A 20,638-nucleotide genomic window follows, 5' to 3' on the forward strand; every position below is an offset into this window, starting at 1 on the left:
ACCAAGAACCTGTCAGTGAATAGTTACCGTACAATAAACTCCTTCTACCCTACAATGTCCCGATTAAATACAAGGCATGGATCTCGTGTCAAGCCTATCTAATTCAATCACTTGCTTACCATTTACTATGCGTAGTTCTGTGCAAATTAGAAACTCCTTTCTAATTTCATTTACTCTGGCCAAAGATTCCTGAACTAGCATAAGTGGATCAGCCTTGAACATTCGCTTCCTTCACTGGAAGGGGTATATCCTTTATTGATCATACACTATCTTCGTGTACAAATTCCTATACCCAGAAGAGCCCTAATAATTGTCCCTGGAGACTAAGAACTAAACCAAAGCATAGTTCAGTGTACACAAGATGACTATGATGACCTCAAGTCTAAGGATACTTGTACAACTATCACTATGTGAACAACTGCTGACACGTGAGTGAACTCCATCAGTTGTTCAGCTGGGCGAGTCATGTTCAGTGAACTTATTTCATAATAAGCACCTACATACTAGCTATAGTGTCACCACACAAATGTCTATGAGAACAGACATCCTTCATAATGAAGCAAGCATAGTATGTACCGATCTTTGCGGATTATTAATTACCAGTTAGTAATCCTATGATCAGGAACAATTTAAGTTTAGAGTTATCATCTTTTTAGGTCTCACTATTATGATCTCATCATAATCCATAAAAAGCTTTACTCTAAACTATGGTATATCTTATTTAAACACTTAAATAGATAAAGCCCGTAATAAAAACAAAACAAGTCTTTTATTAATATCAATGAAATCAAAACAGATTACATAAAGAGTTATTCCTAAATCCTAATACCTGATTGGACTTAGGACATATTCCTTTCAGTTTGTACTAGGACGCAGCTGTGATTTAATTCTTTGAATCACAGATTTTCTGAAATAACACATCTCTGGTGGAACAACAAATCCACCAGAAAAGTTTTTAAGTCTGTTGTGTTCTTTACATTTGTGTTTGAATATATATCTGTCTGCATTAGCTGAAAGCAATTCACACACACTTGTTCATCAAGACACAATAGCCTAGAAACTGCTCAAAACTTGAAAAGTTTTGAGATTTACATTCAACCCCCCTTTTGTAAATCTCATTGTTAGTTCACTGGGAATAACATGGAGTATGAAGTGAATCAAAATGAAGTACTATTTATATGCTAAAAAATAGCAACAGATATTAATTTAGTCGTTATAAAATCAACGTCTTTTTTACTAATTATACAAAAAACGGTAACCTGCTCTTAAATAAAAAGCTAGAAATGAAAGTTAGTGGGACATAATTTAATTTTGAAATGCGTGCGTTGTCAGTTGGCCATGGCCTCTATGGTAACCACATGACAGGTTTTTTGTTGCTGCACAATGCATGTGAACTTCTTTTATCTGCCCAAGTCCTCTTTTAACATCCCGAGATGGGAACTGACCTTATTTTTTTCAGCGCTGCAAATGTTCTAAAGGAGTCTAACTTCAGTCTATCTAAAAAAAATTGGTGAATCTAAAAGTATGTGACAATTAAAGTCTAGACTCTGAACTCGTACGCGCCATATATTGGCGAAAGACGACTTACTGCTCAGAATTGTGGGGACCGTAGAGCTTCTCATAAAAATACAAAAATAAATCGGCCACTTCCTGCAATCCGTCCTGAGCCTTTGGGTTGTCTCCGCAGGATCAACAATCAAGGCTATCAAAAAAATTCGAAAAATTCGATATTCATCCTAAAAATTCGCATTTGTATCCGAAATAAAACGTATATTATCCGTATCCGTATCCGAAACAAAACGGATATTATCTGTATTCGAATCCAACGATTTTGGATACAGATATAGGCATATTCGTATCCGATAATATCCGAATTCGGATATATATATTTATATATAGATAATTATATATATATAATATTTAAATATTTAAATAATTTAAAATTTATTATATTAAATTTATATTGTGTGTATGTATATATAAATACATATATATATTAAATATTATGTTTATACAAATTTTATAGACATCTATTTAAAATTCACTTGAGTTCAACAATTTAAAGATAAGAATTATACTGAAAAGATAAATAAAATTATTTATTTTTAAAAATTAAATATGATTAAACCACTTTAACTCTTATTTTAACTTTTTTAAATGAATTTTTTAATTTTTGCTATATTTTTTTTAATTTTTTTCAATTTTGTTTAATTTTTAATATAAGAATAAAAAATCTGATTGAAAATCGGATTCGGATCCGGATATTATCTGAATCCGGATATTATCCGTCGGATCCGAATTCAGATATTATTCCTTAAATATTTTCGGATACGAATACAGATTTTCGAATTCGGATCCGTATCCGGATATAGGCAGATCCGTATCCGAATTATCAGTTTGACAGGCTTATCTATAACAATAGTTATTCTCTAATTTGATTGATGATGCAAAAATAATTTATCTGTAATGTCTTTATAAAAATAAGTGATTAATGTGTGACGCACATTATATAAATCTAATAATAAAACTAAGATAGAATATTTTAATCTTCGTTATTGAACTTATTTCACAAGTTTCAAAAAGTATGTACCGGAATCTATCCTTTTATAAGGTGTTTTTGTTGACCTAAAACCCAAAGTAAGAATGTCAAATCTATTTAGCAAAAGAAGAAAAAAAAGAATGTCAAAGTGAAGCAAAGAAGAGGAAGAGGATCAATAGTACATCCAAAATAGAAAATACAGAATGAACTCATACTCGCTTTAAAACATTATTTGCCGTCAAGGAGTGAGATAAAACATTAAAGATTAGGCCTTTTTTCTCTGACTTGTGTGCAAACTCCAAGGCTATCAAGAAACTAAACTTTCGGGATACATGCACACCATGCCGTGCTCATTATAACCAAACGTCATCATATTCTTGGCTTGTGTCAAACAAATCTTTGAACGTGTCATCCTTATAATTGTATATTTGTATGAAGTCGTCCCACATCACAATTATATCACCATTATCGCAACTGTCTATCCGTCTAAAATTCAAGTGCTTTGTTAGTAAATGCAAAGCCCGAGTATACAATTTTGACCATCAATTCTTCAGGTCACATTTCTCCACTATCCAAAAATCAAACTGAGTATTTTCAAATATACCAAAACAAAGATTTTTGCAAAAAGTGCCCAAGACCCAACGGTATACATCTCCAAATCTTGCAGAACTCATCGGTATGTCCCTGTTCTTGAGTCGAGAGAAAAAATAAAATTATACATCGTAGTCCACAGATCAATTCACAAACATTCCCTTGCGCTTTACTCCCTCTGTCCTGCCGGGATATATACACATTTTACGTGTATTTTGAGATTTTTGTAAAATATAATTTCATAATATTTTTTTAAAAAAAAAATTATATTATATTATAAACGAGTATTGAAAAATGTGTTAAAAATTGATATATAGACATTAATGGGACAGAGGTAGTACATTGTAAGTAGTAAGCACCAGGATAAGGAATATTGGTATCCATCATTCTCCGGTAGTCAGTTTTTGAGCTGTAAACTGACGCTTCACATCGATTACCTTCCCAACGACCAAAAATAATGAATACTTTAAAATCATCATTAGGTTCATCAATGCAAAACCCATAGTACTTGATCCATGACCTAATTAGCATCTATATACTCATGCCTAATTACTTCAATAGTAGCGTTCTCGTACTCGTTAAGAAGAGAATACAGAGACAGACTCTTGAATTCATAGAGGCCATCTTCCTCTAGGTTACGATGAGGTGATGGTGAGTGAAGTCAGGGTCATTTTTTGATTTAAAGACATGAGTATTGACAAAATGGGGACTAGAAATCAAAGACAAACATGACTTAGAAAACCTACTTTAATCGCAAAAGAATCTTCACCGGAAGCCTTAGGAGTATATTGTAGATGATTACTATATGAAGACATGGGAGTACATCTTCGTCATATGATTTGAAAAGATGAGTCTCGATCAAATAGGGACTAGAAATAAGAGACATGCATAACTTAGAAACTGACCTTAATATCAAATCGGAAGCCTTGAGATTACATAGAATATTACGTGAGAAGATGTCCCCTGTAATGATATCTTTTGAAAGGCTAGGGTTTCGGTTTGTGTTCGTCTTCTCATGAGATGCCATAGTAGCTTCGAGAATAAAAAAATTGAGGCAGAATACCCGTTTATGTCCATGCACAAAACTCAAGCACGGTTTAATCTAAAGGTAGTCCGTATTCGATTAACACAGGGTTTTCTTGAAATTTGCAAATTCAAGTGTGTTTAATTTAATTTTTTAATAATTAGTATTAAAATCTAAAGATATTCAATTTGGATTCTATAATTCATTGTAAAATCTTGAGATATTCAATCCAATTTTTTTTTAAAAAAAAAAATTTGGTGGTATTCAATCAAGATTTTATAACAATCTTTCAAAAATTTATAATATTTAAAAAGTCATGAATTTTACGCACACTGGAATCTGATCGCAAGGAGCTGAGAACTCGTGGGTATTGGTAGCCACATTTTGAGGCGGTTCTAAAGGCTAAAAATTATATGGATTCAGGAACTTCAAAAGAAAATGCACAAGCATTCAATTTTCTCTCCAAAAGCTATTTGTTAGATGAAGAGATGGTAACGCTAAGTTGCTTCGTTCTTCTGATCCATCAAAGGAACGCTGTAAATGAGGGTATTGGAAACATCACAAATTCCAGTTGCCGAAGAATAAACAGGACAAGGAAAATGCTTGGCTTGCCAACAGAAAGTAGAATCAGTATTGAAATCTTAATGCTAAAAGAAGCTGAAACAGTAGACAACCGGTGTTTTTTTCCGTATATCTAGCTATTTCGTATATCCCACAAAAAAACAGTAAACTGACATGTCTACACAAGTATCTAAACAAATTCAGTGCAAAACCAAGGATTTTAAAAAGGACCAGGGCCTATATTAATTTTGCCAGCAAAGGCCAATCAAGACTTCATTTTATCAACTTAATTTCCATGAGTTTTAAAAAGGCAAGTTAGTGTTCGTATCTAGGCTGGCTACCCCTGTCCGCACTGGACGTGTTCAGCAAGAAGTCATTTTCACCATGAATTCAAGTATTTAATGTATTAGTTAGACTAAGAAGAGGACCACAGACACCAAAAATTGCAGAATCGATTCTTAACTAGCTTTAAAGAAAACTGAAATGGTTTAGAGAAGGGGTGAAACACGGTTCTCCGTATTAGTGTCCACATCCCAATGTATCCCCAACCTGTCATACAAATCCTTGTATGTCTTGTCCTTAAAATTGTAAATTTGTACAGGTGAGTTCAATAAACATCATACATATAGTACCATTCACGCAAATCAAAAGAAACTATAAAATTAGTAGAATCCCTCTTAGCATTATAGCCTAGTATATAACCCTCTTATAAGTAAGAAGAGATCACATCCACCCTAAATAAGGCTACTCAGCTACACAGAAAAGATAAAACTCTACAAATTGCTTAACATGGAACTAGCAATGAAGGGGGCATCTCATTATAAATTAAAATATGAAATGTCTCGACATATAAGCAGCGACGGAAATGCACTCAAGTGAACATTTGTAAAAACAGAAAATAGTACTTGCACGGAAAATTAGAGTATTACCCTCAAAACTAGCTATAAAAGAGATCTGAAAGCTTAAGTATCAAAATAAAACAATAAATGATAAATTTTAAATAGAATGGACCTTCTTTCTCACTTAATTGTGCAGGAAAATTCTGATTTAGTGACAGGACAAAACTAGGATAAATTCTCTTGACCTAATGATCAGATTCCGGATATTTGATACGTCATTAGCCGGATATTTGATACGTCATTGCGTCAATCAAGTCGCCATTTTCCATCTCCAGCTATCAAATATTCAACAGAGAGATTGATCAGTCAAGTAAGTAGCTGAATATAAGTGGTAGACCGGATGGTGAAATTCATTTTGAATGATTAAAAAATACAGTGATTCATGCTCAACCATTATGCACATTGTATACGAAATGTAAATTTGAAATATTTAAATTTCGACATCCGTAACAAAAAAACTTTTAACAAAAAACGTAATATCAGAAAGGTCAAAAAAATATGAAAACTCTCAAAAGCCTTTTTCAAATAGCTGAAACAATAATAAAAACTGACAAGTATTACCTCATTTGGAGTTTGCTCTTCCCTGAGACACTTTCCATCAAATATAAATCTAATAGAATTTATCTCCACCAACTTTCTCTCACAGTATGCAATCATGAGCTTACGTAGCTGTGAGCTGCGTTTAATTTGAAAATAAACTTCACTGTCATCCTACAAGCAAAGAACACAGTTCATTTTAACTCAAGCCTCAAGGTTACCCATAAAAATAATATATATGAATGTATGGAAGTACCAAAACAGCAACTTATTTCAAACTGGACTAAGAGCCCGTTTGGGTTAACTTAAAAAAGTAACTTATAGCTTACAGTGCAACTTATTCGCTTTAAATGATTTTTTCAACTTTAATTTGGATGTATATGTTTGGCTAATTTTTTTATTTTTTTTTTTGCTAAATATGTTTGGCTAATTTTACATGAAGTGAATTAATTTGATAAAATTTTGACTAAAATAATAAAATAAAAGTATTAAACACATTATTACACACATACATATAAAATATGAGTTAAAAATTCACTTAAATATAAAGAGTTTGATGTACAAAAAATATGTTGAAAAAAGAACCTCAAGGATACTTGAATTTTTTAAATTAAAAGGAACGTTAAACTGAAAAATTTAAGTGTGCACAAACACGCCATATGCCAACTTCAAAATGAAATCCCCCAACAAGCTCTAACCCTTCAACGGAATAGCTCAAAACATTCAAATTTTGAACTAATTAAAATGAATACTTGTAATATGACACAGACAAAATCCAACATTCAGCAAATCAAATAATATTTATAGCATACTACATGTATCGGCCTCCAATTTTTAGCAGTATTATGTGTCGCTAGATAATGCTCACACATAGCATGTGTACATAACTAGCTACACTTTTTCCATGCACTATTTCAAGGAACTATGATGATATGAACTAAAAAATTAAAACTCCCCATCAGTACTACTATCGTAAACTAAATCTGAAGTTTTAGATCAAAGCCAGTACTTCATAGAATCCCTCCTTAGTATCTTATGACATCACAAGTTCATAACCAAATTAAGTGGCAACTTTTAACATAGGGCCTCCATATAAATTGCAAATACAATTTTTTTTAAAAAATCCTGGTTCCAAAATTCACAATCCAAGTTTAAGATACTAATGGAAGTCCAAAAGTCAGACAATCAGAAAGAGACACTTCGATCAGCCCTTAACTTGTAAAAGGACGGGCCGATCAATAATCATCTTAACAATGAAAAATTGTCCAAATAACAAAGTCCCGCCTGATCCCAGGTTGAGTTTTTAAGTTTACTCATTATACCAACATACATCCACAACAATTAACATAAGTCAAGGTTCTTGATCATCAACTATGCCAATGTTAGTATTAGTCCAGTAAAACCTCTATAAATTGATAGCCTCAGGACTGCATAACTTATGAAGGAGCAACAGAAATTATTATAAATCGAGGTAAAAAATACATAGTATCTATTACAATTGAAACCAAAAAAAATTATCAAATCAAAGTTATTAACCAATTTAGTTTCAATTCATCAAATCTTTACTACAAAAATAGAAAATATTGAAATTGAATTTAACAACTCTCTCGTGGTATGGCTGCAATAAAGCATACACTAAATTTTACTTACGAACTGACACCGCACACAAAATATTATTTATAGAAAAACAAGTATAAATACAACTACAAAAATCTATTGCAACAAACAAGTAGATAGATATTTTAACATATATTCAGTGGTCAATTTATAATTTAAATCTTAAATCAGCAAAATCAAAAACATTTTGCAAGAACACGTGTAGATATAACTACAAGAATCAATAATAACCAACTAGTAAACAGATACATAAACATACATTTAGTGGGCAGCTTAAAGATTCAGTTTTTAATCAGCGAAACTAAAAAAAAATGATTTTCAGCGAAACATTTAAAGACTTGCTATAAAAACAAACACCAAATTGTACTTACAAACTGACACCAAAAAATTAAGAGTCTGCAGATACAAGTGTAGATATAACTACAAAAATCAATCACATATGCCATACAAACATTCATTTAGTAGGTGCCTTAAAGATTCGATTTTCGATTACTGGCAAAAAAAAAGATTGGATTTTAGGGGGAAATTGTTAAAACAAATGTAAATAAAATCACATTTATCAAATCAGTGTATCACAACCAGTGCAAATATATTAATTGATTGAATTTTTCCGAAAAAAAATTGAAAAAATATATACCTGACCCTTGACTGTAAGAGTAATGAATTTCTCCATGGGTTTCTTCTCCGCTTTCCCAACGCCTCTGTTCCCTTCCAGCTGTTGCAGATTTTTATCAATCCAAATTGATTTTCTCTCTTCTAGGGTTTAATGTTGCCCCAAAGTTTACTGACCAAAAATATAAAACAAACTTTTACGAGGTGAAATGGTTTATATATACTTTTGATATTTATGTGGGTGGGGTAATGTCACACATTAAATACTAATAAACTTTATTTGAATAAATTTTAGAATCCGGTGAAATCAACAGTTGTGATTGAAAAATGCACCTTTTTCGAATACTTTAGTGTTTTGGCTCTTCTGAGCACAATATAGAATAAAAATGCCTAAAGAAGAATAAAACAAACTCGTGTTCCTTTAAAAGAACGCAACTACAATTTGCGTTGCTACTGGTTATATATAATGAAAGAAAGAGATAACGCGTCTTACACTTGCGTGGAATGCAAAAAAAATACAGGTCACACTCAATTCAGTCTCAGACACAGCCCATAACTGAGCTTTATGAAGCTTTTCATTGCTGCTCGATAACGAGTCACATCCACCCCGTCAATTGTAATTCCAGCGACCATGTGTGAAAGACAATTCCAGTTTGCGCACTCGGAATTTTCCAAATCTGGTCGAGGCACAACATCAAGTCAAGTAAACATTCTAGAACAAAAAGAAACATAAAGTTAAGTAAACATTCTGGAATAAAAAGATTTGATACCATATATAAAACACGAGCATTTGAGTCGCTTGAGTGCTTGAAATTCATGGATGATGAAATGCAAACCAAAAGAAAACTCTTAAACATGTAAATTTAAATTAAAGACAACAAATACAGACCACAAACTTTAACGATGTAGGAAGTAGAATATAAGTAGGTGAACTCATATGAAAGGCAAGAATGCTAGTCACGGTGCTACATGGGACCACTGTCTTCTAAAATTGGATAGAAGTGGTCAATGATAATTAATAAAGACGAAGAAACTGAAATATCACCAATTAAACATAACCGAGTAGAAAGTTTGGTCCTCAATGCTGCTCAGTACTACTGTTTTGATAGCATAAAATTTGTAAAAGAGGCCAATGATAATCCACATATTCAAAAACATCAATAACTATGAATCTACAATACAATTGATACGATCTCATTCTTTACAGTTTAGTACACAATTCAAGAATTCAATCCCGAAGTAGTGCAAAAAAATTCAAAATACTCATAACTGATTGATAAGACTTTATGGACATTGTCATTACTCATTACATATATTTCTAAATACTAATACTCAATTTGTTCTTTCGATAACAATGTCAGTACAAGACTACAATGAGACTGCAAAGGGTACTTGTCACTATATGATTTGAGAAGGTTTTCAATGCGTGCAACAGGACAAAGCTATTACTCTCAGACATAGAGGCCAACAAGCCATGACTAAAGCATTAAAATACTAAGCTACTACAATAAAGAAAATGCACTATAAACTATAAAAAAAAGTATTGGTCACTAGATATTTTATTGTGTCGCCAATAGAAATAGATACCTCCGGATAATCAATCCATAAACCACGTAACCTCCACATCTTTTCGATCACGCGATATTCTTCTCTCGCCATTAAACAAAATGCACAGACATATTAACCAATTGCTCACTACATTAACTACTATAACCCACACACATTTATATTTTACTAGATCTAGAGATACTCTGTATTTATCAGTTATCACCAATCAACCCTCTATCAAGTAAACACTTAATTATTGAAAGCTGAAGACAAGCCACTTCAAGTTAAAAATAAAGTGGAGATATTTTTAAAGATACATTTAGCTAATGTTTTGAACTCCCCAACTTCAAAATAGATGCTTCTAGAATATTTTGTATTTATTTGGTTCAATTGATGTTTAAATATCTTTATATCCTTGCATAAATCAATATTTATTTCACATGACATGTTTTCCTACCGAAGATTGTTAGCAATTTCAAAGTAAAGGTCATGACAATTTGATATATAGTGATGAAAGGGATCTGGTAATGTAGTCAAGCAATGGTGATGTAGCATGACAGTATAACGGAGAATAAGTGGTCACAATGAAGCCCAAGAAAGACCAGATTCTGTAGTAGGAAAGTGAATGTATTAAAATACTAGCAGCAAGTCCCAACTATGCAAGTCCAAGTTCATTTGTGCAGGTGTACAAGTGGTCAATCAAGCCTAACAAATAATTATTGCATGAATGTAACAGAAATATTAATATTAACTATCCCTTGGTATATTAAACACATAGACAACAAATAACTTCTAATTCCAAAAAGAAACCCAAAACAACAAGTGTTACTGTTTAGAAAAATTAATAAAATTAATAATATTGGCATGAAAATACAACAAATGACACTTACTCTCATCTATATCCATGCCCTTAATAAAATCTTGAAAATATAATTCTTTTGATGGACTAGAACAAAAACACATCATTTGTAACAGATATCAATGAAAGCAATGTAGCGAAACATGATCGGTATTAATTAACAACAAGCAAAACCCTAAAATTAAAAATTGCAAGCAATATTTACCAGAGTGTCAATTGACTATGCTGGAGACTTTATAGTAAACAAAACATCATTAACAGCTTTGAAATTTGCAAAGCGTGCAAGTGGAGCAGAAATATAATGTCATCATTATATAATTTTATATGAAAGTAGCAGTGAGTACTTTTGAATGCAAAACAAGAGTACTCGGCTCTGTTGCAAATATGGAAGTTATTCTCATCAGGTGCTTGATGCCGTAGTTACAATACACAGTACTTCTTTACCGCCCACATTCTGCAGAGCAACAACGCAGTCGGATACATCCAACGATCTTTATTCATGTAGTGATGTAGGCAAAGCAGGAAGATCTCAAAACTTCCAAGAAAGCTTGTTCGGGAGCTGAGCTAGTTTGCATTGGTTCTTCGCCCGGAGATGGTCTGTGATGCAGAAACATAATTGCCTTTCAATAAATAGCCGTTATGATGGTAACAAAAACCAAAAGCCATATCAGCGCCTATTGAAACAGGTTTGTCCTGGATTGTACGAGGATGGGAAGATGAAGAGCTGTCAACATAATACTAAACATCGTAAACATCACTGCCAATATCACAATAATGAGGAGGTGTGATCCATTTATGTATTTCTAGATTGAAGGACAAAATATCGTCAACCATACTAAAATATATGAGTTGTTCTGCTCCTTGAAAACAAGAATAGAAGCCACACGACCAATAGGGATATTATTTAGAACAGGCAACATTTGCGAAGTCCAGTCAGAGGGACAAAAGACTCCAAACAGATATTCTGAACCAATGGCTAGTAACAAAACAAATTGGAATAAAACAAAGAGATTCCGATTTGCAGCAAAAAAATAGGGGAATATTTAGGGTCGTGCATAGGATTCCTAATTTTAATAAAAAGAGGTCCGAAATAGCGATTTTCGTTCTTTAATCTAGGTTCAATAACCTTAAGATCCTTTTCCTCAATACTATAAACATTACAAGTAGTGGCAGGATCAGGATCATCTGGACCAGAAGATAATAATCAAGTCCGAAGAAATAAAACTTGGATTTGAATTTTATGCAACTAAAAGAGGCAGGTATCAAGACAGGTATTCAGAAAGAAAAAAACAAGGTAATCCAATTCACTAAGATCATAGGTAAAAAATTTATATCGGAGATAATATAATGCATCAATTCTATATAAAGCAAAACCTCATTGTCGTATGGAGACACGAATATAATTGTAAAAGAGGAACAATTGCTATGGTTCAGGTATAGCTCCATTGAGCTCAAAGCTTTTAAAAGACAAATTGTAGAAATAATAACAAATGTCAGTTAAGCCTTAGTTCGAGTTGCATAGACTTACAAGCAACATTCAAAAAATATAACAAAAACAAAATAGAGTTGAGATTTGTTGCAACATACCATACCGCCGAAAAAGACAGCAGTAAGTGAAAATATGTCTGGTGGTATATTGTAAAATACGGTTTTGCCGTAGACCGGTCAGTAGTTAACTTAGATAATAACCAAAATCGAATAGGGTTGGATTATACTCCGTTCGGATAAGTAATCGAATATGGTTAAGATTCGGGGTGTCAATTTGGATCAACTTGGGGGAAGAGGCTGTGTGACTCTCCTCATTACGATCGGCTCAATCATTGTGGTTCCCGGTTCAGACCGGACATCTTCAGTCATAACTCGATCAACTCGGGGGAACCCTAACTCTGGCTCATTCAATTTCACATATTACGGTTACTGGTCTCTATTAATATCTTACATTTTTATTTGTATTAAAATAATATGTATTGAATGGTTTTAAATAAATGTTTAATTTTGAATGTAGATGGTGATATTTGAATCTAAATTTTTTTATTATTTATGTTTTTAGTACTATAATCAAACGATTATATGATCAGTTGATTTAAAAGATCTAACGGTTGTAATTAATAGAGATATTAAAAAAAGAGAATAAATAAATTAAGAAATTGAACAAAATTATCGATTATTATAGTTTAGTGAAATTCGAACCTGATAACTTTAATAGTACATAAATAATAATATAAATATTTGTTATTAGTGAGATTCGAACCGGAGAACCTGAGTTAATAATATAAATGTTTGTTATTAGTGAGATTCAAACCGGAAAACCTGAGTACCGTATTCTTTTAATATTTAGATCGAACGGTCCTGATCATTTGATTAAGAAGATTCAACGGTCGTGATTGGAAGGATAACCAAACCAACCAAAAAATATGGATATACCAAATTATACCACATTCCGGTTATTATATTATAGTATAGATTTTTTTGGAAATTTACCAAAAATACCACATTTTATAAAAATATTCGAAAAATACGGATCCAGATTGTATATGAGGTTAAAACTACGATTGTATACGAGATTGATCCGTATTTTTGCAAATATTTTCTCCAACTTGTATATTTTTAAAAGAAACCCTTATAATTTTTTGGTGATACCAAAAAATACAGTTTTTTAGAAAATATTGCAATGAATTATTTTTTAAAATTTTTTTGGCTAAATATACTAGCCTCAATGTGAATATGGTATCTCCTTTTGGTGCATTGTAGTTGCGAGTTGACCTAGGGGTGTACACGGTTTGACCAACCCGACCAATCCAAACCGAATCGACCCTATTTCGGCCGAACCAAACCGATTTTTTTCAACCCGATATATAGTTGGGTTGAAAAAATGTCAACCCGATTTAATTGGTTTGGATATGGTTTTCGATAATTTTAAACCAATCCAACCCAACCCGATTAAAATATATATGTACATGCTAATAAGTTAATCCAAAATTATATTTAGGCCATTTACATAGATCCATATATCTCTAAATCTAAATGTATTTTATAACCTTCGTGTTCATAGTTCATTTCGTAACAACAATAGATGTTTGATTAGTGTTATATTTTTTGCATTTATGATTCATTCCAATATTTAAAGCGTAAGCAATATTATGAGTACTTTTGATGTCGAAAATTAGATGCTTAAGACTATTTAATATGGAGGATTGTAATATTGTTTTGAACTATTTTCAAGTGTTTTAAACTTTGAAACCTTATGTTTTATTATAATTTTTAATATTAATTTTGTATATTTAATAAACCGATCAAACTGATCCAAACCGAACCAAACCGAACAATACAAATTGGTTTGGGTTACAAATTTAAACGGTTTGGGTTGGTTTGAAATTGTGAAAACCCGAACTAATTGGGTTGGGTTGCTAAATTCTCCCAACCCACCCAACCCGATCCGTGTACACCCCTAAGTTGACCTGACAATTTTTAAAGTGAAAACACGACACAGAAGTTTAGTATATGTGCTTATATTTTGAGTACACGACACGGCACGAGATACACTATTGAGATATTATGTCAGTTTTCTTTACCCTTTGAGTACGCAACACGACACGAAATACACGAAATAAATATATTTTAATTAAATTTTAATATTTATTATAAATATTAATATCTAAATTAAATAAATATAAATATAATAATGTATAATTATAATAAATACTTTAAAAATAATGAATAACTTTATCATGTTGCAAGTATAAATAATTTAAATGTATATATTTCATATAATTTTGTATTTATTTTACCTATAAATCAATATTTATATTTATTTGTTTATTAATATTAATATTCAATTTTACACGAAATACGGCACGGGAACGACACGAGTGGAGACACACGAACACGAAAGTACACGAACCCTGAGTCGGTTTTGTATTTGACATTTGAGTACACGATACGAAAAGTTACATTACACCACACCCGGAGTTAATTTTTATTATATAATTTGCTAATATGTCCGCTTACGGTACAGCCAGATATTCATATTTATGTTTGAGTAATATTAATAGCCTTTTCTAGTTAAAATGAATATTTAATTGAAAACTAGGTAAGTCTAACACACATTTGGAAATGAGTATCACGAAAAAAGTGATTAAACAAATAGAAAAATAAGAAACAAAAGATACGTATTATAAAATTGTGTATCACATTAATCCAAATATGTTACAAAATTATTATTTTGTTTTTTGAAAGAGAATAAAGTTCATGAACTTTACCGAGCTAATATTAAAAAATCCAACATGACATATGTCGGATATTAAAAAATTGAATAATTATAAATTATGTAATAAGATAAGTGAATATTGATTTGATTTGATTTATATACATATCTCACGAAAAGTTTACAAGTTATCCATTTGTAAAATACATATTATTAATACATATTTTAGAACTACGTATTACAGTGGTATTTTTCACTAGTAAGTTTTAAATTGATATTTTTGTTACATGATCTAATAGAGGTGTATTTAATTAAGATTTTAAAAAATATTTTGAATTTTTTTATTGTAGATAACCCGCAACCGCTACCCTTCGGGTGCGCACTGGTAAACCCTACGGGCTCACGCAATAGTCTGCAAACCACGTGAACGAAGGTAAATCACATTTAGCGACATGCTCTGACTCAGGAGGAATAATCATAAATTCTCCTTGTTAGTTCCTGACAATGCAACAAAAATTACAGAAGGGGGGTTGAATGAAATTCTTGAAACTTTTTCTGAATTATAAAATGTTTTAACTTAAGATATATATATATATATATATATATATATATATATGGCAGTGTTTTGATTTGCAAATTGCGGAATAACAAGTTAAATATGAACCAAAACACAAAGTAATAAAAACGCAAGTCTTTAAAACTTTCTGGTGGATTTGAATGTATCCACCAGAGGTATATATATATATATATATATATATATATATATATATATATATATATATATATATATATATATATATATATATATATCAATAGAACTCTGTGAAGTTTGAATAGCTCACAGCTGCTTACAAATGAGAACAACTAAACTTACAGAGAAATACTAAGTATACAACTTACAAATGTTTCTCTGAGAAAATACTTGCTTAGTCTTTTTGTTGTTCTAATTGCTAATATTGGTTTATATATCACCACGATTACACAATAATAAGACACGATAATAAAACAAAATCTATCAAGTCTAATACTATGCTACTTCATTACTCTATTCCATCATATTTAAATATCTTCATATTAGCATGAAAATGACAATGCTTCTTTATTCTCAAAAACCCAGTTGAATAGGCTGGCACATTCCTTTTGCATACACTCGACGCATGTGACTGTGTTGTCACTGTCAACGGATGTTTGAATTGATCATCCGTCGGGTACATGATCATCCGTCGGGTTGCCTTGTTGATCATCCGTCGGGTTGCCTTATTGATCATCCGTCGGTGGCTTTGATAATCATCCGTCGGGTACCTATTTGGCACTTGACTTGATTTTATTTATGCAGAATTACAAGACATCATCTATGTACAATTAATCAACCTATTCTGCATATCTAATTAAAGTTAACATGACTTATATGCTACTACAGAATCTAAACAAAGGTGTTTGCAGAAATGTGCTACATGACTTATTATTACATAAGCTACTCACTCGATGGATAATAAACCATCATCCGTCGGGACTATAACGAGTTATCTGTCGGGACTATATTCCTTATCCGTCGAGTGCTACATTTTTCACTAAGTTAAATCTACTAAGGTATTTTGTTAATTAAATCATCAAGTTCACAACATATTCACAACAATCTCCCCCAATTTATGTCTACTAGAATTGTAGCCATAAATTAAGAGAAACTTGATGATAACAAAACACCCTAAAAATACAAATTTAAAAGGAAGTAGATAAAACCTGTAAAGTGCTTCAATTAACAAAGTGTACAAAAATTTGCTCACAGTCATTTTCAAGGTGCTCCTCTAGCCTGAGCAGATTAATCTATTTCCTTGAAGATCTGGATCTCTTTCCAAGCTTTCTGTTGTTTTCTTCTATCTGATTTTGGAGCTGTCTGTGGAATTCCAGTTCATCAGATTCTGAGAGATTTAGCATTACTTGCATTTCCAAAAGAGTCTCATTGCTAGAGATGTTCAATTGGTCTTCTAATCTGAAGAATCTTCTAACTCAATTATCATCCATGAATTCCATCAGCCAGTAGGGCCTTAGATGCACTCTACTCCCTATGTAAGGAATAGTTAGAGTCTTTGGTAGTGCATCTTTGGCTCTAATACTCCTCAATTCTTCAATCTTCTTTAGAACAAGTCTTCTAGCTGTCACATTGAATCCAAAGTTCTTCTTGAAGGATGAATAAACCTTTATCAGCACAGTTTGGCTTTCTTGAAGGAACTTGTGAAGTGGCCATTGTATCTTTTTTCCTCCCTTGTACTTGAATACTAACCTTTCAGGTAGATTCCTGTAAGCATCAATTCCTCTAACTTCTTCCAATTCATCTAGATAGAGGTTTAGATCAGAAAATTCCTTGATATCACAGATGTACATGATGTCTCCCTTGTTGACTTTGGGTTGAGCTTTGGTTAGGGACTTGGATCTGAGAGTTGAGGGCTTCACTTTCTTGACTGCTCTTGACTTTGTTCTCTTTGGCTTGTTAAGGATTAGCAAATTGAAGTCAGGAATTGGCAGACTTTCCCAGTCTACTGGTTCATCCTTAGAGATAATAGGTTCACCATGAAAATTCTTGGATGGATCTATCTTGAATTCTTCATGTGCCACAGAGGGCATGGATGTTTGAGTTGTTGCAGATGTAGACTTTTAGGAAACTGATTTCCAAATTCTTTTCATCAAAGTTCACGTTCCTCTTTGCATGAATCTTGTATCTAACCCTTTTTCTCTGCTTTGATTCTCCTTACATTTTCAACTCCTTGGATTCAGTGGTTTCAGATGATTGTTCAGGAACTTGTTGTGTAGGTTTCACAGCTTGCAGCTTGGCCAAGATAACAACTTGCTCCTTCTTTTGTTTGAGCCTTTTAGCATCTAGAGCTGCTTGCTTCTTTTCTTGCTTTAATCTTGCCTTTTCTTCCCTTTTTGCTTCAACAAATTGAGGGTGTCCAGCCACCACACAGATTTCCTTACCATTTCTGAAAACTTTGGCAATTCTCCTTTTCAATACTGAATCAGCTGGATTCTTGTAGAATGCAATAGATCTTGACAGCGGTTTCTTCTCATCAGGCTTTGGTGTCTTATACACTGTGTCCAAAGGATTATTTAGTGAAGATTTTGGGTAGTTAACCTTTGGCTTTATGATTAGATCTGCCTTTGAAGATTTGATGCAGGATGTTTGGCCTCTTTCTAGATAGTTCATGCTCATATCATTCACAGAAATTTTCCTGACTTGAGAGTGATGAATGGCTGATTTTTCTGGCTCCTTTGCTAGTCCAAACTTTTTTTAAATGTCCTCATCAATTTTCTCCCAGTTGATTGGGCTCAACTGCTTCTTTTCAGCTGCTTCATTTATTAGACCAATACTGTTTATTGTTGGTGGCTTGGTGAAAGCAATTGTAGGCACAATTACTTTACTGACTTGAATGTTAAGCTGTTTCTCCCCCTCACTTGATCCTTTCTCCCCCTTTTTGTTATCATCAAGTTGAGCTGCCACCAGTTGTTGGAGTAATGCAGACTGAGCTTCTTGATTATTTAGTATCTTGGCCATTGACTTCTCTACAACAGATAGTCTTGAGTCCATGGCCTCAACTTTCTTGTTTAGATCAGCCTTTTTCCTTAGTTTGTGAGCAATTTCGGTCATGGTGGTTGAAGAAAGTCTAGCATCCATCCTTTCTATCACATCCTTTTTGACTTCAAAACTTTTCTGCTTGATGGCATCCACACTCTGACTGTGTTGGAGGGCTTGAATCTTATGCAACTGGTGTGCTTCAAGATGTGCTTTGAGTAGTTGCTTTGTGCTAGCATTAGAAGATGCCTGAATGGCTGTTTGGGTGTCATGGATCAGCTTGAAAAGTGTTGATTACAGATGTGAGTAGGTGCATTCTTTTGTGAGCATTCAGGTAGGATTATCTGCATCTCCCCCTATGTCCATGCTATCTTCCTCATCATTACCACCATCATCCCCAAGAGAAGTCTCATCCAGTTCCAAATCACTGCCAATGTTGGAAGGCATAGCAGTGATTGCATCCTTTGCTCTTTGTAAGGGTTGTGTTGTCTGCACCAAGTTTTGCAATCTTTCAGCCTCCACATTGCCCGGTACAGCTAGAGTTTGGTAAGCTATCACAGGGTGAGTAAATGTCTCAGCGTCCAGGGAAATGGAATCAATAATAGCTTGATATTCTTGCTGAAATAGCCTTTCTCTTTCTGCATCATTAACACTCATTGACTCACTTGCAATGGTTTCCATCCTTATCACTCATGTACCTGTATTTCTCTCTTGATCTCTCTTTTGTTGCATCAAGGTCTCACCTTGGCTCCCCACCCTCACACCCTCACCTTCACCATCTAAGGTGGGACTTCTCACACTCACTTTTGCTAATCCTGAAGAAATGGATTGCATTTGTTCACTCTTTTCCTCTCTTTTTTTCCTGGGAGCAACCCAGACTCTCACTCATTCCACTCCATTCCCATAATCCTAGGAGTGATTGTACTACTACTAAGTCTTCTGCACTTGTAATAATTGATGAAATTTGAAGTTGTGCAGAGACAGTCGACGGATAAGAGATATCCATTTGGGTAGTAATTTGGCTAACCGACGGATGACTGCTGATAGGCACATCCATCGGGATACAATCACTACTCGACGGATGAACAATATCCATCGAGAGAGTAGAAATAAATGAGTTTGGAGTGGAGACTATTGTGGACTCTGTGCAGATTAATAAAAATTTAGGCACGGATGTCTCAACAGTCTTAGAAAGAAATGGCAAGTGAGCCAACAAATCATCTAGAAGATGATGCTCACTTGCTTGGATTTTTGGCTTCTCCAAGAGAGTTAAAGATGGAGAATTTGGAAGTGATGTATTTATCATGTCAACATCCAAAGAGTATGTGGGAGAATTTGATGTTTCAGGTGCTTTAATTGTTAGAGATTTTGGCTGTGACTCCACATTTATTGGAGCCACATCAATCTGACTTCGAGAAGGTACAGTGACTGTGTCTTTAGCACCAGTTTGCACAGTGTGTGAACCCTGTGCATCCCCAAGGGTCTTTGGTTTCTTCTTTCTAGTATAGGTTTGGGGTGAGCTTGTGTCCCTTATCCTTTTGGCCTGTGCTTTTGGCTGAGTGCTTTGTTCAATAGTCACATCCTTTTGGGAAGATGCAACTAGTAATGAGCTTATATCCTTATTAAGCACTGCAGTTTGTTGAGAAACTGCAGTGTGGCTAGGCTGGGAAACACTCACATATCCAACCTTATCCTTAGGGTTTCTTTGATGTTCACCTTGTCCCTCACCTTTCTTACCCACCTTCACACTCCCCTCTTTAGGTTTTGTGGATTTTACAACTGGCATCTTTTGAGAGACACCAGAGGGGGCTTTCTTTGTCTTTGTTTTTGAAATTTTAGGTTTGGCAGCTTGGGTAGGCAACTGTTGGGCCAATGACATAGTTGACATAGCTACACTAGAATGCAAAGAAGTTTGTGAGGTTGGAAAAGTAGAGACAATTGAAATTATCTCACTTACCCGAGGTGCCTCCATAACAGGAAAATAGAAGAGTGACACCTCTTTGTGATGGTTTGCCCTGTTCAAATCTGCAATGATTATTCTTTCTTGAACCCAACAATCTAATTTGTTGGTTGGGTTCT

General features: G+C 33.3%; 1 protein-coding gene across 5 annotated transcripts; it reads right to left on the bottom strand.

The window, feature by feature from the left end:
• Nucleotides 1-5,596: 5,596 nt before the first annotated feature.
• LOC141693248 (small ubiquitin-related modifier 2-like) lies at nucleotides 5,597-12,699 on the bottom strand. 5 transcript variants are annotated; one of them, XM_074498272.1, is made up of 7 exons: nucleotides 12,375-12,699; nucleotides 11,132-11,511; nucleotides 9,151-9,186; nucleotides 8,874-9,057; nucleotides 8,406-8,552; nucleotides 6,176-6,325; nucleotides 5,597-5,889 (listed from the first exon to the last, which is right to left on the bottom strand). In XM_074498272.1, the coding sequence occupies exons 5-7, from the start codon at nucleotides 8,439-8,441 to the stop codon at nucleotides 5,833-5,835; spliced, it is 243 nt and encodes an 80-aa protein (XP_074354373.1). In that variant the 5' UTR covers nucleotides 8,442-8,552; nucleotides 8,874-9,057; nucleotides 9,151-9,186; nucleotides 11,132-11,511; nucleotides 12,375-12,699; the 3' UTR covers nucleotides 5,597-5,832. The 5 variants fall into 5 exon arrangements, with proteins under 5 accessions (XP_074354373.1, XP_074354375.1, XP_074354372.1 ...); XM_074498274.1 differs by having other exon boundaries at nucleotides 9,151-11,384; XM_074498271.1 differs by lacking the exon at nucleotides 9,151-9,186.
• Nucleotides 12,700-20,638: the final 7,939 nt, after the last annotated feature.

Source organism: Apium graveolens, chromosome 10 (genome assembly GCF_009905375.1).
Source record: "Apium graveolens cultivar Ventura chromosome 10, ASM990537v1, whole genome shotgun sequence".
Taxonomy (NCBI): domain Eukaryota; kingdom Viridiplantae; phylum Streptophyta; class Magnoliopsida; order Apiales; family Apiaceae; genus Apium; species Apium graveolens.